Source organism: Bombina bombina, chromosome 9 (genome assembly GCF_027579735.1).
Source record: "Bombina bombina isolate aBomBom1 chromosome 9, aBomBom1.pri, whole genome shotgun sequence".
Taxonomy (NCBI): Eukaryota; Metazoa; Chordata; class Amphibia; order Anura; family Bombinatoridae; genus Bombina; species Bombina bombina.
Window position 1 is genome coordinate 31,210,360 of NC_069507.1, and position 26,612 is coordinate 31,236,971.

The 26,612-nt window shown below is 39.2% G+C and overlaps 1 protein-coding gene across 1 annotated transcript in view; it reads right to left on the bottom strand.

Moving 5' to 3' along the window:
* The window catches only part of CDH23 (cadherin related 23), a 1,210,211-nt gene that overhangs the window by 589,408 nt on the left and 594,191 nt on the right, over window positions 1–26,612 (bottom strand). The window contains exons 12-13 of the mRNA XM_053692025.1: window positions 24,934–25,083; window positions 19,216–19,374 (exon numbers count right to left, since the gene is read on the bottom strand). Of these exons, the coding sequence (XP_053548000.1) occupies window positions 19,216–19,374; window positions 24,934–25,083 (309 nt within the window). The remainder of the gene's footprint in view (window positions 1–19,215; window positions 19,375–24,933; window positions 25,084–26,612) is intronic.

The window sequence follows — 26,612 nt, forward strand, 5'->3', positions numbered from 1 at the left end:
TTCAATGGCCTTTTAATACAACTTTAAATAGACATTAAACACTTTGAGATGGTAATATAAAACAATAAATCATATATATAAAAATATCTGCAATATACTGTATTTGTTTATTTTGTCCCCTTTTACTGTAATTCCATTCTAAAATTGTGAGCTTTTTAGTTAATGTTAGACATGGAAGTACAGAACACTGTTATATTCCACACAGCCATTAGTTGCACACTCTAGTGATCTATTTATAACTGTATCTGGCCACACCAGAGAAGGTAATTTAAGTTACAACATGACAGCTCCCATTGTCTTATGACACTAAAATGTTACACTTATTTTGTTACTATTTAAACAGCTAATGAAACATGTTATTCACAGACTAATCTTTTCTTGGAATGCATCATTCTATCTGGCATTTATTTAGTGTTTAATATCCCTTTAAAGCACAATAAATACTTATACATGCGTATGTCTATGTTCCTTGTCATTATATGTGAAATCTAAAAAACTTACATACCACTCAGCAGCACAAGCATATATTTATAGTGTATATTGGTGAGACATACGTGCCACAGGCTGTCAGAGCAGCAAGAGGGTATCACAGAGTGACAGCAAAGCTACCTCTGCTTGAGTTTTCAATGGTTATCACTGATATAAAATGCTCTCTATCCTATTGTGGGCACAATGCTTTTTTTATTGTTGAATGAAAAAATGAGAGAAAGAGAGAAAGAGAGGGAGCGACAACTGGAGATTGATTTTTCTGAGTCCTAGTGTGAGATCGATGAGGTGTAAGAAAGGAAAACTCGGGCTGCAGGGACAGTGGCACAGAGAGGGTGGTTGCCAAGCACATAAAAAGGTGACCTAATGAATCCAGTGATGAGAGTTTAATTAGCAAATTGACTACATCAATGGGCTGCGAAGCCAGAGATTTCCCTTAAGAGTCTGCAAGAGGTTCTTCTTCAGCTTTGTGTGAGCAGGTATGAACTTAACGGCCTGAGAAAGTATAATCATTACCCGCCGCTCATAGCATCACTGCCTTACTGTGAATACATTACAAAAAAGAAAATCTGAGATCTCTGTAAGTCACAGGGCACTGCTGTGGAATATGATGCAATATTACAATTAAAAAACAGACAGGAAAAAACATATAGTAACCGAGAGTCACTTTTTATGCACAGATGAAGATAAAAACCTAATGCCCAGAAAGATTGTTTTCCAATCAGGAAGTAAATGTATGAGGGAGGGGTGTCCATATCCTTATGGGTTCCATTAACAATTGTGAATATCAGGGAATCAGGGTCATTTTGGGGCTGCTGAATACATCTGGAGAACACCAAGAACTATTTTTCCAGACTTGCTACTGGATGTTTAACCCTTTCACTGCTAAACTATTTTGCACTCCCGTTAGTGTTAGTGTTCTGCACTTATTGTTTAAAGATGGTTTGTGACGTGTCCACATAAATTATACCTTGGTTTTTTTTTTGTGTGGATTAAGCATGGGCAAAAAATAGCTTTACAGAAATATTCAAATGTAGGAAAGGACACCATATGGAATGGAAAAAAGAAATTACATTTTTGTGTTTCATCTCTTAGAGTGTTAATAGTAAAATTTAATTAGGAATGAATTCAAACACATTTTATGGTTCCACATTTATCATCAAAATGTAGGATTATATGCCTATATTATAAAACAGTTATTAATCGAAAACTTAAAGACAAAATGTATTTTTTTTTGTCACTTTGCAAAAACATTTTTTAACCTAATAATATTTACGCATCACAGATTGGGGTACTTATGGCACAAATATAAATCTCTATGGCAATAACATGCTACCTTCTAAAGGGGTATAAGACCTACTAGAGGGGTATAAGACTTAATAAAGGGGTATAAGACCTACTAAAGGGGTATAATACCTACTAGAGGGGTATAAGACCTTCTAGAGTGATATAAGACCTACTAGAGGGGTATACAACCTACTAGTGTGGTATAATACCTATTAGAGGGGTATAAGACCTACAAGAGTGGTATAAGACCTAAAAGACTGGAACAAGACCTAATAGAGGGGTATAAGATCTGCAAGAGTGGTACAAGACCAAATAGAGGGGTATAAGATCTACAAGAGGGGTATACAACCTACTAGAGGGGTATAAGACCTACAAGAGTGGTATAAGACCTAATAGAGGGGTATAAGACCTACAAGAGGGGTATAAGACCTACTAGAGGGGAATAAGACCTACTAGAGTGGTATAATACCTACTAGAGGGGTATAAGACCTACTAGAGGGGTATAAGACTTAATAGAGGGGTATAAGACCTACTAGAGGGGTATAAGACCTACTAGAGTGATATAAGACCTACTAGAGGAGTATACAACCTACTAGTGTGGTATAATACCTACTAGAGGGGTATAAGACCTACTAGAGGGGTATAAGACCTACAAGAGTGGTATAAGACCTACAAAAGTGGAACAAGACCTAATAGAGGGGTATAAGACCTACAAGAGTGGTACAATACCTAATAGAGGTGTATAAGACCTACAAGAGTGGTATAAGACCTAATAGAGGGGTATAAGACATACAAGAGGGGTATAAGACCTACTAGAGGGGTATACGACCGACTAGAGTGGTATAATAACTACTAGAGGGGTATAAAACCTACTAGAGTGATATAAGACCTAATAGAGGGGTATAAGACCTACTAGAGGGGTATAAGACCTACTATAGTGGTATAATACCTACTAGAGGGGTATAATACCTACTAGATGGGTATAAGACCTACTAGAGGGTTAAAAGACCTAATAGAGGGGTATAAGACCTACTATAGGGGTATAAGACCTACTAGAGGGTTAAAAGACCTAATAGAGGGGTATAATACCTACAAGAGGGGTATAAGACATAATAGAGGGGTATAAGACCTTCTAGAGTGGTATAATACCTACTAGAGGGGTATAAGACCTACTAAAGGGGTATACAACTTAATAGAGGGGTATAAGACCTTTTAGAGTGGTATAATTACTACTAGAGAGGTATATGACCTACTAGAGTTATATAAGACATACTAGAGGGGTATAAGACCTACTAGAGGGGTAAATTACATGAAAAGCAGATAAAATAAATAATAAAATGTATTATGCATAATTAAACATTTTAAGAGGAATAACATTTTGCCTTTAATGTCCCTCCAAAAATAAAATTATATTTCTTTCCTAAGATATGGAGAGTCCACAACGTCATTCAATTACTAGTGGGAATATCACTCCTGGCCAGCATCAGGAGGCAAATAGCACCAAAGCAAAGCTGTTAAGTGTCACTCCCCTACCCATAATCCCCAGTCATTCTCTTTGCCTCTGTCAATGGAGGAGGTGAAGTTTGGTGTCTGAAGAAATGAATTCCTTTTTCGGGTACTTTTCCCTGCAAGCAAGGATTTGAGTTTAGCTGAGTCCACGTCAATCTCTTCAGTAGAGTAGTGGTGGCTTTTATGCAGTTAGGAAGTTGTGAAGTGGTCCTTGCTTTGTTTCCTAACACATTGCTGCCCATGGTACAGAAAACCAGAGTTGGTTACTCTGTTCTTTCTTTTTTCTACAGGTCTCTGAAAGGAGTATGTGTCCTTTCACGCCTTGTGAGCTGTCTTCCTGCCGGACAGCTAGACTGCAGGTAAGTGCTTTTTTCTTCTAGGTCTTGGAGACTTGCACTTCAGAAGAATATGTCATATGCAGTAGATGGGGACATTTTTAAAATCCTTTATACAGGATTTTCTTTGGCAGTGGGCAGGCACATTATGTATGTTTCCTCTTTGGGCTAATTTTGTTGAAACACTTTATTAGTATGTGTGTGGCTTATGTTTTATACATTGATTTATATATAAACTTAAAATTTGGCAGTTGGCTTTCTTTGCTTGCTTAGCTAGAGCAGGCTAACTGACAGACTGTTTGAGCATTTATATTTCAGTCTCTTCAGTGTCGATCTACTATATGATCGTTTTAGAGACTTCTAGCAGCCAAATTGTGTATAAGTGTTACGGTAAGGCACTGAGGTGTAGGGGGCCTGATTGCTTTATTATTAAAGAATTTGTTCATAACGTTAAGCGGCTTTGGTATTAAAAATTCTTAAAGTGACAGTGTGTGTTAAAAAATTCTACAATTTGGGGATTTTTTTTATTTAGTAATTATGGACATGGACCAAGACTCTGTGTCTTTTGACAAATGCTTGTTATGCCTTGAGGCACAAATTGTTTTGCCTATGCAATTATGTGCTGCATGCTTAGCTAGAACACTTCAATTTAAAGATAAATTGTTGTCCTCTAAGCCTGTCTCAGGCAATGCCACAGGTTTCTCCTCAAATGTCCCAAGCCTCTATGGTGTCACATACAGTGACCTGTAGTTCCTCTCAGCCTCCTGGAGGAGTTCATTTGCCTGCAGATTTTGCTGCATAGGTATCTTCTGCTGTATCTGCAGCATTATCTGCTTTTCCTATGCTGGGAAAATGCAAGAGGAAAATTAGACATTCAGATAGTAAGTTTTCTGTTCCACCTACTGTAACGCAGGTTGCCCTCCCTCATAAGTCTGATGAGGAGGATACGTCGGTAGCCTCTGAGGGTGAAATCTCATTTTTTTCGACAGTATCATTCCGTCATCTGATACTAAAGAAGTAAACTTCAGATTTAAACTTGAACACCTTTGTGTACTGTTAAAGGAGGTATTGGCTACTTTGGACGACTCCGAAACTTCTGACGTTGTCAACCCTAAGAAGTCTAGTAAACTTAATAAATACTACAGGGAGTGCAGAATTATTAGGCAAATGAGTATTTTGACCACATCATCCTCTTTATGCATGTTGTCTTACTCCAAGCTGTATAGGCTCAAAAGCCTACTACCAATTAAGCATATTAGGTGATGTGCATCTCTGTAATGAGAAGGGGTGTGGTCTAATGACATCAACACCCTATATCAGGTGTGCATAATTATTAGGCAACTTCCTTTCCTTTGGCAAAATGGGTCAAAAGAAGGACTTGCCAGGCTCAGAAAAGTAAAATATAGTGAGATATCTTGCAGAGGGATGCAGCACTCTTAAAATTGCAAAGCTTCTGAAGCGTGATCATCGAACAATCAAGCGTTTCATTCAAAATAGTCAACAGGGTCGCAAGAAGCGTGTGGAAAAACCAAGGCGCAAAATAACTGCCCATGAACTGAGAAAAGTCAAGCATGCAGCTGCCAAGATGCCACTTGCCACCAGTTTGGCCATATTTCAGAGCTGCAACATCACTGGAGTGCCCAAAAGCACAAGGTGTGCAATACTCAGAGACATGGCCAAGGTAAGAAAGGCTGAAAGACGACCACCACTGAACAAGACACACAAGCTGAAACGTCAAGACTGGGCCAAGAAATATCTCAAGACTGATTTTTCTAAGGTTTTATGGACTGATGAAATGAGAGTGAGTCTTGATGGGCCAGATGGATGGGCCTGTGGCTGGATTGGTAAAGGGCAGAGAGCTCCAGTCCGACTCAGACGCCAGCAAGGTGGAGGTGGAGTACTGGTTTAGGCTGGTATCATCAAAGATGAGCTTGTGGGGCCTTTTCGGGTTGAGGATGGAGTCAAGCTCAACTCCCAGTCCTACTGCCAGTTTCTGGAAGACACCTTCTTCAAGCAGTGGTACAGGAAGAAGTCTGCATCCTTCAAGAAAAACATGATTTTCATGCAGGACAATGCTCCATCACACGCGTCCAAGTACTCCACAGCGTGGCTGGCAAGAAAGGGTATAAAAGAAGAAAATCTAATGACATGGCCTCCTTGTTCACCTGATCTGAACCCCATTGAGAACCTGTGGTCCATCATCAAATGTGAGATTTACAAGGAGGGAAAACAGTACACCTCTCTGAACAGTGTCTGGGAGGCTGTGGTTGCTGCTGCACGCAATGTTGATGGTGAACAGATCAAAACACTGACAGAATCCATGGATGGCAGGCTTTTGAGTGTCCTTGCAAAGAAAGGTGGCTATATTGGTCACTGATTTGTTTTTGTTTTGTTTTTGAATGTCAGAAATGTATATTTGTGAATGTTGAGATGTTATATTGGTTTCACTGTTAAAAATAAATAATTGAAATGGGTATATATTTGTTTTTTGTTAAGTTGCCTAATAATTATGCACAGTAATAGTCACCTGCACACACAGATATCCCCCTAAAATAGCTATAACTAAAAACAAACTAAAAACTACTTCCAAAACTATTCAGCTTTGATATTAATGAGTTTTTTGGGTTCATTGAGAACATGGTTGTTGTTCAATAATAAAATTAATCCTCAAAAATACAGCCTAATAATTCTGCACTCCCTGTATGATGTTCCTTCCTATGTGGAAATGTTTCCTGTTCCAGACCATGTTCCAGAGATTATTTCACAGGAATGGGAGAAGCCAGGGACAACTTTCCCCCTGTCTCCCGTCTTTAAAAAGATGTTTCCTGTTGCTGACTCCATTAAAGATTCATGGGGCACTGTGCCTAAAGTAGAAGGGGCTATTTCTACACTGGCTAAGAGAACTACGATTCCTATAGAGGATAGCTGCTCCTTTAAGGATCCCATGGACAAAAAGCTAGAGGCTTATCTGAAAAAGATGTATGTTCATCAAGGTCTTAAATGGCAACCTGCAGTTTGTATTGCCACAGTAGCAAGTGCGGCATCTTATTGGTGCAACGCCTTGTCTGAATCAATTTTAGTAGAGACTCCAGTGGAGGAAATCCAAAATTTGATTAAGACTCTCAAACTAGCCAATTCCTTTTTTTCTGATGCTAACATGCAAGTTATTAGACTGGGAGCCAAGATCTCTGGCTTCACTGTCTTAGCTCGCAGGGCTTTGTGGCTAAAATTTTGGTCAGCTGATGTTACCTTCAAGTCCAAGCTTCTGGCGATTCCTTACAAGGGTAAGACCTTGTTTGGACCTGGTCTGGCAGAAAAAAATTCTGATATTACGGGTGGAAAAGGGTCTTTTCTACCACAAGACAAGAAGAACAGACCTAAAGGACATCAAAGTAATTTTCATTCCTTTCATAACTTCAAAGGTCAAAAGTCTTCCTCTCCCTCTTCCAAGCAGGAACAGGCCAAGTCTTCTTGGAAGCCCAATCAATCTTAGAATAAGGGGAAGCAATCAAAGAGACCCTCAGCTGAGTCTAAGCCAGCATAAAGTGTCGGCCCCCAATCCGGGATCAGATCAAGTGGGGGGCAGACTTTCCCTGTTTTGTCAAGCGTGAATACGAGATGTCCCAGATTTCAAAACGTTCCCTCCCAGGGGCAGATTCCTCCTCTCAAGATTATCTACAGACCAGGTAAAAAGAGAGCCATTTTTGAACTGCGTTCAAGACCTTTCCTCCCTTGGAGTGATTGTTCCAGTTCCAGTAAAGGAACAGGGTCTAGGATTCTATTCAAATCTGTTTGTGGTTCCCAAAAAAGAGTGAACCTTTCGACCCATTTTAGACCTAAATTGTCTCAACAAATTTCTCAGGGTACCGTCCTTCAAAATGGAAACCATTCATTTCATTCTTCCTTTGATCCATAAGGTTCAGTTCATGATGACCATAGACCTGAAAGATGCGTATCTTTATGTTCCCATCCATAGGTATCATCACCAGTTCCTGATATTTGATCTTTACAAGTTCCTGAGATTCGCCTTTCTAGAAAAACACTTTTAGGTTGTGGCTCTTCCCTTTGGCCTTGCCACAGCTCCCAGAATTTTCTCAAATTTTTCTCTTGGCAGTGATCAGGTCTTGGGGAATTGCAGTGGCACCCTACCTGGGCAACATATTGGTTCTGGCGCAATCTTTTCAACAAGCAAACTCTCATACAGAGATCTTGTTGTCTTTTCTACAATCCCATGGATGGAAAGTGAATCTGGAGAAGAGTTCCCTTGTTCCAGCTTCAAGGGTGGTTTTCTTAGGAACCATAATAGAGGTCAGAAAATCCAAGATTCTTTCCTCTTGCCTCTCTCTTCAGTCTACTGTTCAGCCATCAGTAGCTCAATGTATGGAGGTAATTGGTCTGATGGTCGCTTCTATGGACATCACTCCCTTTGCTCAATTCCATTTGAGAGCTCTGCAGTTATGGATGCTCAGACAATGGAATGGAGACCATTTGGATCTGTCTCAGAGGATAGATCTTGACCAGTCGACAAGAGACTCTCTCCCGTGGTGGCTTGCTCATGAGCATCTGTCTCAGGGCACATGCTTCCGGAGACCTTCCTGGGTGATTGTGACCACAGACACCAGCCTTCTAGGCTGGGGAGCAGTCTGGGACTCGTTAAAGGCACAGGGACTATGGACTCGGGAGGAGTCTGCACTCCCAATAAACTTCTTGGAGTTGAGAGCGATTTACAATGCTCTGATGGCTTGTCCTCAATTGTCTTTAGCACGGTTTATCAGGTTTCAGTCGGACAACATCACCTCAGTGGCTTACATCAACCACCAGGGAGGAACTCGGAGGTCCTTAGTCATGAAGGAGATGGCACCGGTTATTCAGTGGGTGGAAGCTCACAATTGTTGTCTATCTACCATCCACATTCCTTGAGTGGACAACTGAGAAGCGGATTTCCTGAGCAGACAAACATTTCATCCCGGGGAGTGGGCTCTCCATCTGGAGCTGTTCTCCAGGTTAACCCTCAAATGGGGGGTGTTGGAGTTGGATCTAATGGCATCTCGGCAGAACGCCAAGCTTCCAAGGTACATTTCAAGGTCAAAAGATCCTCAGGCCACTCTGATAATTGCTCTAGCGGTTTCTTGGGATTTCAGTCTAGCATACCTGTTTCCTCCGTTTGCACTCCTTCCACGAGTTATTGCTCGTATCAAACAAGAGAGAGCATTGGTAATTCTAATAGCTCCTGCATGGCTTCACAGGATCTGGTATGCAAACCTAGTGAAGATGTCATCTCGGCCACCTTGGAGGTTGCCTCTGAGGAAGTACCTTCTAACTCAGGGTCCATTCCTCTATCCAAATCTTGTTTCTCTGAAGCTGACTGCTTGGAGATTGAACACTTAGTTCTGTCTAAGCGTGGATTTTCTGAGTCGGTCATTGAGACCATGATCCAGGCTCGCAAGCCTGTTACTCGAAAAGTTTACCATAAGGTATGGCGTAAATACCTTTATTGGTGTGAATCTAAGGGCTACTCTTGGAGTAGGGACAGGATTCCTAGAATTTTGTCTGTTCTCCATGAAGGTCTGGAGAAAGGGTTGCCAGACAGTTATCTGAAAGGTCACATTTCTGCATTATCTATTTTGTTACACAAGCGTCTGGCGGATGTGCCAGATGTTCAATCTTTTTGTCAGGCCCTGGTCAGAATCAGGCCTGTGTTTAAACCTGTTGTTCCTCCTTGGAGCCTTAATCTTGTTCTTAAAGTTTTGCAGCAGGCTCTGTTTGAGAGCATCACATTCCATAGATATTGAGTTGCTATCTTTGAAGGTTTTGTTTCTTATTGCTATCTCTTCTGCTCAGAGAGTTTCGGAACTCTCAGCTTTGCAGTGTGATTCACCTTACCTTATCTTTCATGCGGATAAGGCGGTTCTTCATACTAAATTGGGGTTTCTTCCTAAAGTGGTTTCGGATAGAAATATTAATCAGGAAATTGTTGTTCCTTCTCTCTGTCCCAATCCTTCTACCCATAAAGAACATCTGTTGTACAACTTCGATATTGTGCATGCTCTAAAATTCTACCTACAGGCGATTAAGGATTTTCGCCAGTCTTCCGCCCGTTTGTTTATTTCTCAGGAAAGCGTAAGGGTCAGAAGGCTACTTCTACTTCTCTTTCCCTCTGATTGAGAAGTATGATTCGTTTTGCTTATGAGACTGCTGGCCAGCAGCCTCCTAAAAGAATTACAGCTCATTCCACTAGGTTTGTCTCCTCTTCTTGGGCTTTCAAAAATTAAGCTTCTGTGGAACAGATTTGCAAGGCTGCAACTTGATCTTCTCTGCATACTTTTTCCAAATTTTCCAAATTTGATACTTTTGCTTTGGCTGAGGCCTCTTTTGGGAGAAAGGTTCTTCAAGCGGTGGTGACTTCTGCTTAGGTCTGCCTGCCTTGTTCCCCCTCCCTGTACATTATCAGGCCCATTTATCAAAGGGCTTGCGGACCTGATCCGACACTGCGGATCAGGTCCGCAAGACCTCGCTAAATGCGGAGAGCAATACGCTCTCCGCATTTAACATTGCACCAGCAGCTCACAAGAGCTGCTGGTGCAACGCCGCCCCCTGCTGACTTGCGGCCAATCGGCCGCCAGCAGGGAGCTGTCAATCAACCCGATCGTATTCGATCGGGTTGATGTCCGGCGATTCCTGTCCGCCTGTTCAGAGCAGGCGGACAGGGTTATGGAGCAGCGGTCTTTAGACCGCTGCTTCATAAGTTGTGTTTCTGGCGAGTCTGAAGACTCGCCAGAAACACGGCCCTTCAAGCTCCGTACGGAGCTTGATAAATGGGCCTGTTTGTGTCTTCTAGCTTGGGTATTGGTTTCCACTAGTTATTGAATGCCATTGTGGACTCTCCATATCTTAGGAAATTAAACAAAATTTATGCTTACCTGATAAATTTCATTCTTTCCGGATATGGAGAGTCCACAACCCCACCCTTTATTAAGACAGTAATTTTTTACTAAACCTCAGCCACCTCTACACCTTTGTGTTATTCCTTTTCCATTTCCCTTTGGTCAAATGACTGGGGATTATGGGTAGGGGAGTGACACTTAACAGCTTTGCTGTGGTGCTCTTTGCCTCCTCCTGCTGGCCAGGAGTGATATTCCCACTAGTAATTGAATGATGTCATGGACTCTCCATATCCAGAAAAAAAGAAATTTATCAGGTAAGCATAAATTTTGTTATTAAATTAATTACTTTCTGTTTACAATTTCAAATGAAGAAATGTTGAACAAAATCTGATATTTTGAAGATAGACGACTCATAGAGTTTGTTACATGAGTATAAAATACATTGAAAATAAACTAGATAAATGATGTAAAATTATGTTTTCAGATTTTTTAAAGTATTTTTGTAAAGAAAATGTAATTACTTAAGCTATCTTAGCTTTGAAACGGTTCAGCAGACCAGAAGAGCCATGTGTGGGACGCAAGAGTAATTGCTCTGCTAGTGGTTTCTTCTGTCGGAGCATCAGGCGGTGATCAGGTGCAACCAGCATGCGCAGCATTAGATATACAGAGAATCACTTCTCACAGTGGCTCCAGGCTTCAGCAAGCCGCTACATTTCACTTATCCTGGTGCCCTGCTCTTGAGAATTAATGAGTTTAGCGATGTTCCAGCACCTGGGGAATTTCCTGAGCTGCTTTTCTCTGGGGGCTAGTTAGATTTTAGGAAAGAGTATAAAGATTCAAACACTCGATATTAGCTTCGTAGCAGCCGTCAACAAATATTTTTATGATTAACCCCCTCTCTGCCATGCTATGTGTTGCAGCCCTCTATGGCAGCCAAGGGGTTAAATGTTGATGCAATCTCCTTATATAAACAAAATAAACTGGAATATTTAAAGGGGCAGTAAACACTTTGAGAGTGTATTATAAAAATATTCACAAGCCTAATGTAACATCTCCTCAATCTGCCGTTTGTTATCTTACCACTTCTGCTGAAAACAATAAATTGAGATTTTGTTAACACAATGGAGAGGCACACTCTGTCTTCTTCAGATACAGGTCTAGATAGGTTCCTCTAACTAAGAAAAGTGGTGGTTTGAGTTTTTATCAATGAAAAACAATTGCAGAAAACAAGGTGTTAAGCTGTTCTAAAAACATTCAGGCTCTGCTGATAAGATAAAAGAACAGGAAACCCCAACATTTCCTTTTATGATTTGTAAAGAACATACAATTTTAAACAACTTTCCAATTTATTTCTATTATTAAATGTTCTTCATTCTCTTGTTATCCTTTGCTGAAGGAACAGCTCTGCACTACTGGCAGCTAGTTGAACACATCTAATCAGCCAATCACAAGACACAAATGTGTGCAGGCACCAATCGGCAGCTAGCTCCCACTAGTGTAAGATATCTGTGTATTCTTTTTCAACAAGGGATACCAAGAGAATGAAACACATTTGAAAATAGAAGTGAATTTAAAAGTGTCTTAAAATTACATCCTTTATCATTCAAGTTTAATACTGACTTTCCTATCCCTTTAATCTATTGGGAGACTGCACCTTTAATAAAGCTGCTAATCCTGGTATGGAAGGGCCCTCAGGGGTGGGGCTAAGGCCTTGTTCATTGGAGTCTGCTCTCCACACTATATGAAGCAGCAGTCACCCCCTGAGTTGGTGAAGATAACCCCAAACTCTAGCATGAGCAGGGGGTTGGTGCAGCACAAACAAGTGCCTGTGCAATAGAACATGCGGAAACAGACATACAGCTCCTGCTTCCCTTTGCCCCAGAGCTGGGTGGAGGCAGGAATCAGTTCTGTGCAGCTTTGTGCATGGGGCCCTCAGTTCGTAATACCAGGATGTTACCAGCCTATTTTCTAAAGAAATATAATTGTCAGTATAAATATTTATCCTGCCAGTTATCCTCTCTTTCTGTGACCTGTATTTGTATCAAACTGGCAGTGAGATGTTAATGAGAAACAGAGAATGGAGAATGCTGAAATTCTAATGTTTAAGATCTCATGTAGACATGTATAGGACATTTAGAATTAAAAGGAACATGAAACCCCCAACATTTCTTTCATTTTTAAAAAGATTGCAATTTATTTCTATTATCAAATTTGCTTCGTTCTCATGTTATTCTTTGTTGAAGAGATAACGAGGTAGGTAGCATGAACATGGCTAAAGCTGTATGTTCTATCTGAATCTATCTGAATCATGAAAGAAGGTTTTTGGGTTTTATGTTCCTTTAACCCTACAAAACTTTACAAATAAAATGTGCAGGATAATGTATGTTTAACAGACTACCACTGCCTGACAAGGGAAATCATTTATCTGTTATCCTGCAGGGAAAGACCTGATTTACATGTTAATTTAATCTGCACTGATTTATTTCAAGATCTGCGCTGACATTTAAACCTTATATGACAGTTATTACTGGGGTCAGAAAGAGGAAGAAATAAGAGTGTTTCACTATCATCGTTTAGCGTCTCAAGGTCTTAATATGAGAGATATTTGTAACAGTGTAATCTGCATCTGTGCAATTTGTTTAAGGTCACAGATAAAGCTGAATTATTATTTTTATTTTATATCATTCTGAATGGACAATTCAATAGCTGCTGAATCTTACAAACTTTAAGTGCACACAAGCATAACCCCCGTAACTCCTATCTGTCATTAATTAGCTTTTTCAGAGAATTGCATCATAAAGGATAGTTGTGCTAACATAATGAGATAGTGGCTGGTTGTGCCTAGTCTAGTAGCCTGGATTAACTCCTCCAAATAAGGCAAAGTATGTGTAGTTCACCTACTGAAAAACAATTGCAGTAAACAAAGTGTTAAAGGGATATAAAACTCATTTTTTTTTCTTTCATGAATCAGTCAGAGCATGTAATTTTAAACAACGTTCTATTTTACTTATATTATCACTTTGTCTTTGTTCTCTTGATATATGTTCTTGAAAAGCAGGGAGGTATGAATAGGGGCACTATAATGCAGTAGTTTTGCAAGTAAGTTATCCATTTACAAGAGCACTAGAGGGCAGCACTATTTCCTGCCATGGAGTGCTCCAGATGCTACCTAGGTATCTCTTCAACAAAGAATATCATGGGAACAAAGCAAAATTGATAAAAGAAGTAAATTGGAAACTTTAAAATAGTATGTTCTGTCTGAATCACAAAATAACATTTATGAGTTGTATATCCCTTTAATCATGCATTTCAAACATTTTCAAACTCAACTGCTCTGTTAAATTATTGCAAAAATCCCTAGGGTGAGATTACATATGCAGCGCAAGCTTCAGCACAACTGCTGAAACCCGCGCCACCCGTAGTTTCACCTTGTACATCGGGCAGATTTCTGGAGTCGCCAATGACTTACAGGACTTTAGAAACTGACGGCGCATAAGAAAAAAAAAAAGTACTAAAACTATTAACCCCTAATCCGCCATTAACCCACATCGCAATAAACCTAATAAAACTGGTGATACTGCAAGAGCCCACAAAGTTGGACTACACCAGTGGATTGTGGGCTCTTGCAGTATCACCAGTTTGGAATTTGTATCCATGCAATGCCTAATCTGTTTTTAAATCTTGTAAGTAGCCACTTGTATAGCGCACTTACTGATGAATAAATTGTGCTTCACTTGAGTCAGGCTGCGCCTGTCCCATTCTTTCTTTTTTCAGCACGTTAATACATTTATTACATTTATTGTGATGTGGGTTAATGGCGGATTAAGGGTTAATATACTTTATTAGTTAATGCGGTGGGGGATTGTGGTTGACAAGTAGATAGATATTGCGCATGTGTTAGGTGTTAGTTATTATTTTCAGGCAGTTACGGGAGTTACGGTGCTCATATTTTCAGTGCAAGGCTTGCTGCGCCTGCCTATGTGTGGCAAGGTGAAAATGGAGTAAAATTTCAAGTCCTTGTGCTGAATATGTGATACCGATTTGCAACGCGGTTTGTTAGCTTATGGGGATAAAAATTGCGGGCGATGGGTGAAATATATGTGCCGCATTTATATGCAGCATTGTATATGTAATACCAAAACCGCAGAAAAAAACAACATCACCAGCTTTTGCGGGCGATGCTGCATATGTAATCTTGCCCCTAGTGTGCTCTGCTCTTGTACTACAATTTAAAAGAAAAAAAAAACCATTTACTACACTTGGCAAAAGTTAGCAACAGGTTTTTAAAGCAACAATGCAGTGTCAGCAATATTTAGCTGTTTCTTCGGTATTGCCAAGCACCTCCCACCTGTGTTACAAAATTACAGAATATTCTGTCATGTTTAAAAAGTAATATTCTTACAAGAGCAACATGTTTACTGTTGCAATATCCAAACTGCTGGGAACATCTATAAGACTACAGATTAACATACACATCAATAAATACACTCATGAACGTCATGAACAAATCTTTTGCTGCATAATTACTGCACAGAAGAACAAGTGCAAATCAAATTGTAATAAACACTAGTGACATTAACACATATCCCATCATTTTGTAAGTTTTTTTTTTTTTTTATTATATAGTTTTTTATTGAGGTTAAATATCTCATTGACAACAGTCTCATCATCAGAATACATTATACAACTTATATTATACTGACATGACATTACACAGTGGGCACCTCATTTTTTAAAACTTGTGAGTTTTGCGAGATCCTCAGACAAGCAGGTCCAATCGTGGGACCCAAAGCTAAACAAAACAACTGAGGATATGGCAAAGTAGATAATAGTAAGGATTGCAATTTCAACTTGTGTGGGATAAATACAGAATATGAAGCGTATATATAATATCAATACAGTAAAGCATAATAGAGGCATCAGGGTAGCTCTGTAGAGATCATCACTTGGAAAAGCATGGGGTATAGGGAGGGGGAAAGAAGGAAGGAGGGGGGGAGAGGGGGGGGAAGAGGGAGGGGGAGGGGGGGAGGAGGGGGGGGGGGGGAGGGAGGGGAGGAAGAGGAGGAGAGGAAGAAGGAGAGGAAGGAGGAGAGGAAGGGGGGGGCGGGCAGAGGGATAGCGAAAAATGACAGATCTTACTATTGTTAGCTTACATTCATAACCTAGGGCCTGGAGATATAGATAGAATAACTTAACATTATGTCTGTCTAATTAAGGACACCTAAGCATGTGGACAGTCTTAACTAGAATGTACATTATAGACAGAGCTCTAAGTTTATCATATATGGTAATATACTGATATGGTATGTAGACTTTCTTCCTATCTATCAAAATAACATTGGTACTAAGCATTAGTGAGTAATGATGTAATATAAAATAAAGCATTGTATGGCAGTCAATATCATAGCTCAGGTAGTTTATGAGATTTAAGTCTCCAGGCTTCAACAATAGAATAACTTCTATGTCCTGTGAGTATGAATCCATATCTAATGTTCTCTTTTAGTGAACAGTAAAACAGCATTGTCCCGTTCCTTATGCGCACATCTCAGGCTACTGTGAGCCTTCATAACTTATCATCTAATGCACATCAGGGGATAATAATATAGCACTGACAAGCGGGCAAATACATAGGGATGTTGCTTACAGCAGCACAATGTAAACATAGTCCTATGTCTCAACCAATAGATACAGGACATATCACAACAATATGCACGTATGCTATATTTAAATTAGTCCCAAAAAAAAAACTCACCCAAAGTTAGGGAATAGAAATACATAACATACTGGTAAATATCTGTAGGTTACAGCATTATATTGCTCTAGATATATAATTCCCTAATTGAACAACCTTGATCTATGCTTGTGACATTTTTTAGTTTAACAGATGCGTGGGGGCATATAGTAAGCAAAAGTACATATTGGCATGTCTCCTATAATCATATGTAAAAGGATCCAACTAATTGCAAACTGTGGATGCTAAGTACCAGTCATGTTATGAAGTGTATACCTAGTCCATAGTCCCCCAGCAAGGAGAATAAATCCAGCCGATACCGGCTCTGAAGAATCTGTATAGTCCCAGCTTGGTCGGTAGAGAAATCACAGCAGGAGCCGTCCTTCTTTGTTGCCAGAAACACATGGAGTTGTTGGTAATTCTTACAGACAGCTATGGCGCAGTAGGATTGCATGACTATGTACATATGTCTACTTATTTAGGGCTGATGAAAAAAAGTAAAATATCAGATAGTAAGAAGGGGAATCAACTGTCTCTGAATATATAACTGTAGCTACAGCGCAGATAGTATCCCTCTAAGGGGAATATAAGGTGGGACAAATAAAAGGTTATACGCTTTAAGTCCTCTCAGGGATCTTCACACTTGTCCCACATGTCCTAAGCCTTCAGAGGATCCCTTTAGGTAAAGTCTCAGGCCCAGGGCCATCATTTATATTTCCTAATGCCCAGGACAGAATGTAAGCAGAATCCCTACACATCTGCTGAAACAGGGCATACAAGTTTACCCTATACCAGTCCGTTCTGCTGTGTTTACTCGCCGATATAGGAAAACCTCACTGTTACCTCTGTGTAAGTCCCGTGGGTCAAAGCCGACATCTCCGCATAGGCTCCCTAGGACTTCTAATCTGCGCGCTCTTCCTCGGACCAGGAAACCCAGAGGAGCCGACATTTCAGCCGTTAGCCCTAAAACCTCAGGGTCTGTAGTATCACGCCCCAAAGCAACAGAGCTGCACAGTTGGGAGCCGGCCGCTCTCCCCTGCACAGCCACGCAGCATCCATCAAGAGGGCAGTTGTTAAGTTCCAGGTAAGCGTCGGCTCTCTGGGTACTCCCATCAGGGCGACTTTCGTGGGTCTCTGTAATTTCTTGTGTGGTGTTAATAGCCACTACCGCCCCAGCTGCTTCCATCCTAGGCGGGTTCAGTACTCCAGAAGTCTCCAGGATACCGACATCGGTAGTTCCGCTGAGTGTGCTGACATCCCACAGCTGTGGGCCTCCTTTAGTAGTGCTTGGAGCCGTTATTTCCACCTTTTTGGCTTTACAAGGCTGCGTCATAGGAGCCTCCATTAGTTCCATGAGCCGGTCAAATCTGCTGTGCATCTTCCGCTCATACTCAGCAAATAGAGCCTGAATTTTAAAGTAAAAGTTCTCCTCCATGTTGTGCCTAATGAGCTTAACGTCCCTCTATCAGTCTACTGTAATTGTGTATGTAGAAATATTAATTTTTAACTCATTTTTGCACAATTATGGCAAGAGCTCCGGTCTCACACGTCTGCTCTGCAAGCTAGCTGGCTCCGCCCCCCTCCATTTTGTAAGTTTTACATATTAGAGAACAAACACACAGAACATTTTACTTATCAAATGCTGTGAATTTTCACTGTTTAAATGAGAATAAGATCATTTGAAAACTGAGAACAATTCATCTTCACTGGAATAAAAAATAAAATGATTTTTACAGCAAATTATATGCATCATGTGTCTAACCAATGGTACATTACTGTAAAAGAGAAATACAATATATGTTTTGACATAGCACAAATTTTAAAGGAAACTTAAACAATAAAAAAAATATTTCATACAAACCGCACCAATTACAGGAACATGATGATAATGACAATAATAATAGCTCACTGGCTGATAAAGAAAACTCCCAAAGCTCTATTGCTGGAGAGTGACCCCATAATACTGCCCACCAAAGCTCTACCTTAGACACCGCTCATCCTATAATGTATATGATTCACAACTGTGCAGTCATTTTACCCCTGGTTGAAAGTTACATACAAATCAATAATTGTACGTCTTTGGTTGCCAGTAACACATGTAAATGGTAGAGATTTGATCCCCTTTACTGCCCCTCATTTATTTCTGCTCCATATTTTTACTGCATTGAGGGATTGGATGCATTATATAATTTAAAACTCATGGGGTAGATTTAGGAACAGTCAGGAGGATATGATTCCCTATAGCGAATCATGTTCGCTCAACATCGCTAAATGCGGACAGCATTGGCGGTCTGCATTTAACAATGAACAAGCATTTCTGGTGAAATCCTTGTGCAATACCACCCACTGCTCACTGGTGGCCAATCGGCCGCTAGCAGGGGCTGTCAATCATCCGTATCGAATTGGGATGATTTCAATCCGCCCCTTAAAAAGTGGTGGGAAAATAGTGATTTCTTATGAGATATTAATTGAGAATGAGATGTCCCATGCTGATAAATCTTGTTTAGTCTCTGTGTTAAAGGTAATCATCAAGGTAATTGTTTTATTTTCTATTGGTTTTTTGTTATATACTCTTGGTTATCACTGCTATTTTTTTTCTCTGTCATTATATCTGAATATGTTTTATTTTTTGATGCTAAAAACTAATAAAAAGAAAATTAAAAAAAAAAAAAAAGTGGTGGACTGGTTAAATAAGGAGCAGCGGTCTTATGGTCTAACTTCCGTTTCAGGCGAGCATCCACTGCTTCATAAATAGAGTCCGTGGACTTTAAAAAAACTGGCCATATTAATGTCCAGTATTTATGTGAATATTTTACTGGACAGCCTGCTAAAATACTGGACTGTCCGGTTTAATACTGGACACCTGGCGACCCTAGTACATGTCAGGATGCGGCAACAGAAACTTCCAATTCTGAACATTTTTGTATTGACATTTATCCATGATACAGGAACAGACATTTCCTACCATCAGAGCTTTACTTACAGATACTGTCAGGATAGTGGTTCCAACTGTAACATTCTCAAACAGGCTGATGTTGTACAGTGACTGGCTGAAGATAGGTCGGTTATCATTCTCGTTGATAAGATTGATTTTAACACGAGAAAATCCTACATGGTCCAAGCTACTCTCATTTGCAAAAAGCTTTAAGAAATAAAGAAAAATACAATTAGATGAAAATGATTTCATATTGATCTGTAACCATAATCTCACATACATAATAATAAACTTATTTAGACTGGAATTCACTAAACTTGGTGAGCACCTGATAGATTACGCTATGTGAGTTTACTTGCTAAGGCTATTGGTATAATTAGTGACCACACTGAAGATTAATTTGAATTTCAGGGCTTCTCAGTCCATCTATTGAACGTTCAATTAGATCTCAAATCTGAAGCAACTAGATTCAAAACCACTGCTGGAGGGGAATCGTATTGTAACATTATACAGGTCAGTATGAGTCAAGCCATATTTTGGTTGCTATTCAGAGAGAAATTCAATTAAAATCTGGGATCCAAACAATATGCACCCACTACAGGTTATCAATCCATAAAAAGCTGATAATGTGGAAAACCTGCTCCACCCTGGCTGGTGACAAAGGGAAAAGCTTAACCCCTCCGGGTGGTGTCAAGGGCTTCTGGTGGTATTAAGGGAAAAACTCTTCATCTATGATGGCGGTGACAAGAGGGGGACCCCACTACCTCCCAGCAACTCGCCAGCGTTACTTTTAACAAAATATATTAGGGTGGGAGTGGAACACTAAACTTATCTAAATTATAGGTCTGTTTAAAGGGAAATAAAGCAACACTTTATTTCATGATTCAGATAGAGAATACATTTTTAAACAAATTTCTAATTTACTTCTATTAACTAATTTGCTTTATTCTCTTGGTATCATTTGTTAAAGAAACAGCAATGCATATGGTGAACCAATACTATGAGGCTTACATGTGCAGCCACTAATCAGCAGTCCCTGAGCCTACCTAGGTATGCTTTTCCACAAAGGATGCCAAGAGAACAAAACAAAATAAGATAATATGGAAAGTTGTTTAAAATTGCATGCGCTCTCTGAATCATGAAAGAAAAAAATTGGGTTTCATGTCTCTTTAACTCCCCTTGCTGCTCTTCATTTCTCAAAACGTTTCATGATTATTAGTATTTTACTCCGGCAAGGAAGCAGAGCACTTTTTTGCAATTATGTATTGTATGCGAGGATGTGTGTGGGAAAAAATATAAAAAGTATAGGGAGCGGTAAAAAAATGTTTTACCCTCCCATTGTAATACCAGAGCACTATACTTAGTGGGACCCGAGAGCAAGCTAAATCGCACCCCATATACAGCTCCTTAATTTTAATAACATTGCTAGGGGGATGTAAATTTGCTCCCCAGTCTAGTACAGGAGAGAAATGTGTCCTTACAAGTGACTTCGCAGCTTGGGGTGAATTTAAGACAAATGGTAAATTAAATCTATTTTAGTTAACAGTAGATTAGATCATTAATTGTTGAAAACAGAGAACAATTAATTGACCTTCTCTCAAAAGCTCTCCGCTCTGGTGAGATTATCTAAAAAGTCTTGTCAGGTCCATTAAAGAATTTTAGAAAGGCAATGGAGGATTCTGGATGTGAATGGGAGACACATACAGTGCAATATTACATTTAAAAATAAAGCCCTCAAAGGTTTTGCGTTATTTCTCTCCATGACAACGAGTTTTTGATCTGCAGGTCCTTAGCACTTAAAGTGAATGTAAACTTGCCCGCATTCGGTAACGTCATAGCATAGATTTTACAAAATAAGGCAGACTTTTCTTTCATCATTTTTTTAAATTTTGTATATTTCTTCCAAATTCTACCTTTTTAAGCTCTAACGATTAGTGCCGTTCCTCCACCCGCCATACTGGTGAACTGCTTGTGCAATGTCACCCCATGCAGATTTACGGTCAGTCGGCCGCTAGCAGGGGGTGTCAATCAACCCGATTTTATACGAACGGGCGGATTGCTGTCTGCCGCCTCAGAGGAGGCATACGAGTTAAGGAGCAGCGGTCTTAAGACGCGTGGAAACAGGGGTATACGGCCCCTTTCGGACCGTTATAAATCGGCCCCTATATATCAAATTCCTATTATCAAGATGGCTTCAGGAAGCTCACATTCTTTGGAAAATTCATCTTTAAATGTCTCTAAATATATTATTTATCTCCAGCCAGTTAATATGATTTATACAATAAATGCTTGAAGCATAGTCCATACTGATTACTATCATTTCCCGGCCACTGAATGTTCCTTCAGTTTAATGGGTTAAAACAATCTTCAGAGGGAATTGAGTCTTGCAGAGGATGGCATCTGTCCGATCTTATAGGCAGTATAATATACATGGACGGGGGGGACTTAAAGGAATCTCTAATCTCTTTTTTTCAGAACCCACATTCATTTTATTCCTTGTTTAGTGAATCATGGTTGTAGTATTGCTGTATAATATACGTTGTTCAGAATGTATCTGAGGCTAAAGTAAACATTTAGTCCAGGACCTACAAAGTTAAAAGGACACCTTGTAAGTAATTACAAGACATTTCTGTTGTTTTGCTATAGAATAACTTACCAGCCAAGTCTTAACATTTTTTAAATAAGTTAAAGGGACACTAAACCCAAAATGGTTTTTCATGGTTCAGGTTGAGAATTCAATTTTAAACAACATTCCAGTTTACTTCTATTATCTAATTTGCTTCATTCTTTAGATATTCCGTGTTGAAGAAATAGCAATGCACATGGGTGAGCCAATCACATGAGGCATCTATGTGGAGCCACCCATCAGCCGCTACTGAGCCTATCTAGACATGCTTTTCAGCAAAGGATAGTATGAGATTGAAGCAAATTAGATAATAGAAGTAAATTAGATTCGCGGCCAATCGACTGCTAGCAGGGGGTGTCAATCAACCCGATTGTATTTGATCGGGTTGATTTCTGTCGATTTCTGTTCGCCGCTTCAGAGCAGGTTATGGAGCTTGATAAATATGCCCCAATGGGTGAGCCAATAATATATATATATGCCGCACTAATCAGTATCTCCTGAGCCAACTTCGGTATGCTTTTCAACAAAGGATACCAAGAGAATGAAACAAATTAAAAACATGGAAGTAATCTGGAAAGTTGTTTAAAATCGCTCCCGAGAAAGACCAAAAAGCAAACAATGTAATCTAAGTTTTTAAAATGCTGCTAAATGCCAAAAGCAGCTATTTCATTTGCAGCAGATATAGGGTACAGCGTTTGCTTTACAGTCTTTACAACTTTTACACAAAATAATTAGTTTAATGCCTTTTTAACAGAATAGGAAAATACTATGGAGACCAGATTGTAATTACACGATTAGAGAGCAGGCAATTAACCAGAGGAAACATGACAGACATTTCTTCTTAAGGTTTATTATTCCAGAGAAACACAACACACAGTTGCCTAACGCTGCCAATGAAAGTCATAAACGGTTTGAGATTAGTACAAGACAAGTGAAGCGTTATTTAATGCTCCCGCTCAAGCAATAACTAAGCTAGAAGTAAGCTTTTTGCACGCGTCGGGTTGCACTTGTATTACAAGTTGAAAGTTAACTATTTGCGCTCGCCCATTAACCTGACGAGCATAAAAAGCCGAACTTACAATATCACGTGTGATAATCTATTCCCCCATAAAAGTCAATGGAGCAAAAAAAGTAGAAAAAGCCTAACACCCTACTCGCATGCAAACACGATCGCATATACTCAAGTGCGCTAACCCGGCATAAAAGATGAATATTTCATAAATAACCATTTCTACATATATCTGATGGTAATTTGGTACTATATATATTTATAACTATATTTATATAGATGATTATGTATATATAGATATACATAATCAATGAGCGAGCGGACATGATACAAAGTAGCGTATTATGTCCGCTGCACAACGCGGGACATTGATAAATGCCGACAGCATGTTGGCATTTATCATTGCACCAACAGTTCTTGTGAACTGCTTGTGCAATGCCGCCCCCTGCATATCTGCAGCCGCTAGCAGGGGTGTCAATCACCCGATCGTATTTGATCAGGTTGATTTCTGTCCGCTGCCTCAGAGCTGCTTCTTCCATACAGAGCTTGATAAATATGCCCCTATGAGTATAATTGTACTTTGTAATGTATTATTTATGTGTTTTGTGACACTTTTTTGTTTTGCAAAACAGTTAACCAGAGTTCTGAGGTTGCGCTAACCCAACGCGCGTTAACTTGAATTGCGCTCAAGTGATTGCATTCACTTTCAACTTGTAATATGAGTGAAAAACCCGATGCTATCAAATCTAAAACTTTCATGTCATTTTAGAGTTTGGCAGTTTACATATATTGTTGACATTTTTAGCAGAAATGTTCAAAATGTAAAAAAAAAATCGAAATCATCATACTAAGGTACATTTTTTAATCTATATAAAGTTTATTGTATTGAACGTGTAACTTGGAGAGGTTTAAACATTAGTAACTATAGGCCATAAACATTAGTAACTATAGGCCAATACATTACAATAAATATTACTACACTATCACAATAAAAAAGTGTGGGTAGTCAAATCATAGTAATTTATGTTAGGGATAATAATTAATATCCTGGGTTATTGGCACATTCCTTTTCAATTAGATAAAAATACAAAATATTTTTAATCTTGTTATTTAAGTGTTTAAAGGACAATAATTTTGGATATTAATCCGGATGTCACTATGTAAAAATACAACTGTCTGTGACCATAAACAGCAGAGAGGAGTTTCAGAATTTCATGGACATTCTCTCTTACCTGGAGAATTTATGGTTAGGAAACGTTAGACGGTAATAAAATGAACCCAAACAGACGTCTGGTAATGACAGTGTTGGTAGCGCAGGGTGTTTATGCTTCATAAAACTTTTATAGTTGTGTTCTGCAGACAGCAAGCCTGTACTTACTAACTTGTTTTAGTGCCGCACATACTTGTAATACATTCACTTGCAATACGCTGCACGGGAGACGTGTAGTCTGTGTTGTCATATTGGCACATTAAATCACTAGGATTTTTTGCAGTGTTTATGAAAATTTGCTAATAAATTATTTGTGTACTTGCGACATTTAAAGAGACACTGAACGCAACAATGAAAATGCTCTTAACTGTCAGAGACCTTCCAAATAACATGAATATAGTGTTTTCATTAAAGGCGCAGTAAACTCAAAATGTCAGATTAATGGTTCAGATAAAACATGTAATATAAGTTCCTTTGGTATCCTTTGTTGAAAAGCATACCTAGGTAGGCTCAGGAGCAGCAATGCACTTGTGGGAGCTAGCTGCTGATTGATGGCTGCACATATAGGCCTATGGTCATAGGCTCCTTATATGCACTCAGCTAGCTCCCAGTAGTGCATTGCTGTCTTTATCTATGTGTTTAACCCTTCTGCAGGATTTGAAAATATTTTTTTATGCAAGCAAAAAAACAAATGATAACTATTTTTTTTATTTGAATAACCAAATAATTTACTAATAAAAAAACAAATCTTAAACTTTTATTGGTCTTGTAATTTCATGCTATAGGATGTGGCCCTTGCTTAATAAAACTCTTTTTTAAAAAAAAAAAACAGTTTGTTAATTTATTAATCTACAATAATAGGATATCTACCTCAATTCAATAAAAATAAGATTTTTAACAGTATAAAAAATTTATACTTACAGAGAATTCATAGCGTGGAATTGTTTCAAAATCCAGTGGCACAGCGACTCTCATGCGAATATCCGCCTTCCCTTGTATGGAGGTTGGAGAAATTATAAAGTGATTCGAGTTGTTCCCAACTAAGTAAACCTCAAAAGCGCTGTTCAGTCCCTGTAGAAGAGGTAACATACAGCAGGACCGTTAGTGAACAGTCTAAGCAAACACAGATGCCTTTGTAATGTTTTCAGATTTGTGTAAGATCAACAATTATTTCAAAATAAATCTGAATTATTAAGTGATCATAGACAGAAGCAAATACCTCGCCCCCTCCAATGTAATAACAAATGTCCTAGATATTTGTTCTCTGTAGCAAATGTGTCTATAAGAAATGTGCAATGCTACAAACATTTCATTTCACTCAAATGCTGGTTCTTACACACTAAGGGGCTGATTTATGAAAGTGCGAGCGGACATGATACGATGTAGCGTATAATGACTGCCGCACATCGATAAATGATGACAGCATACGCTGTTGGCATTTATCATTGCACAAGCAGTTCTTGTGAACTGCTTGTGCAATGCCGCCCCCTACAGATTCTAGCAGGGGGTGTCAATCAGCACAATCGTATAGGATCGGGCGGATTAATGTCCGCAGCCTCAGAGCAGGCGGGCAAATTATGGAATAGCGGTCTTTAGACTGCTGCTTTATAACTGCTGTTTCCAGCGAGCCTGAAGGCTCCCATACTATTTAGGAGAATCAACATTTTTATGTTAAAGGGACATTGCACGATGGAGATTGTTTGATGTAAGAACCAGTTCACAAAGTTACCAATTACAAAGTAAACTAGCCCTTTTTTCATGCAGAGATTTCACAATTCAGTGCTTAATTGCTGGTTTTATTATATAGCCTTAAAGGGACAGTCAACATCAGAATTTTTGTTGTTTAAAAAGATAGATCATCCCTTTATTACCCCTTTATTACCCACTTCCCAGTTATGCATAAACAACACAGTTATATTAAAGGGACATTGAACCCAAATTTTTACTTTAGTGATTCAGATAGAGCATGCAATTTTAAGCAACTTTCTAATTTACACCTATTATCAAATTTTCTTCGTTCTCTTGCTTTCTTTATTTGAAAAAGATAGCATCTAAGCTATTTTTTTGGTTCAGACCATGGAAAGCACTTGTTTATTTCATTTTAGCCAATTAGTGCAGTGTCTGCGACAAGCCACAGGCGTGATCACAATGTTATCTATATGGCTCACATGAACTAGTTCTCCCCTGTTGTGAAAAGCAAATAAAAAGGCATGTGATAAGAGGCGGCCTTCAAGGGCTTAGAAATTATCATATGAATCTTCCTAGGTTTAGCTTTCAACTAAGAATACCAAGAGAACAAATCAAAATTGGTGATAAAAGTAAATTGGAAAATTACATGCCTTATTTGAAACATGAAAGTTTTTTTACAATTCAACTCAACAATTAAAGGGATACTAGCCTGTCATGATTCAGACAGAGCATGCAGTTTTAAGATACTTTCTAATATACTTCCATTATGAAGTTTTGAATAGTCTTTTTATATGTACAGTTTCACAGTGCATGTGTAAACTAGTCTGTGATTGGCTGATGGCTGTCACATGATACAGGGGGCCGGCAAATGGGGTGGGGGGGAATTGTCAGAAAAAATCTACTACTTATTT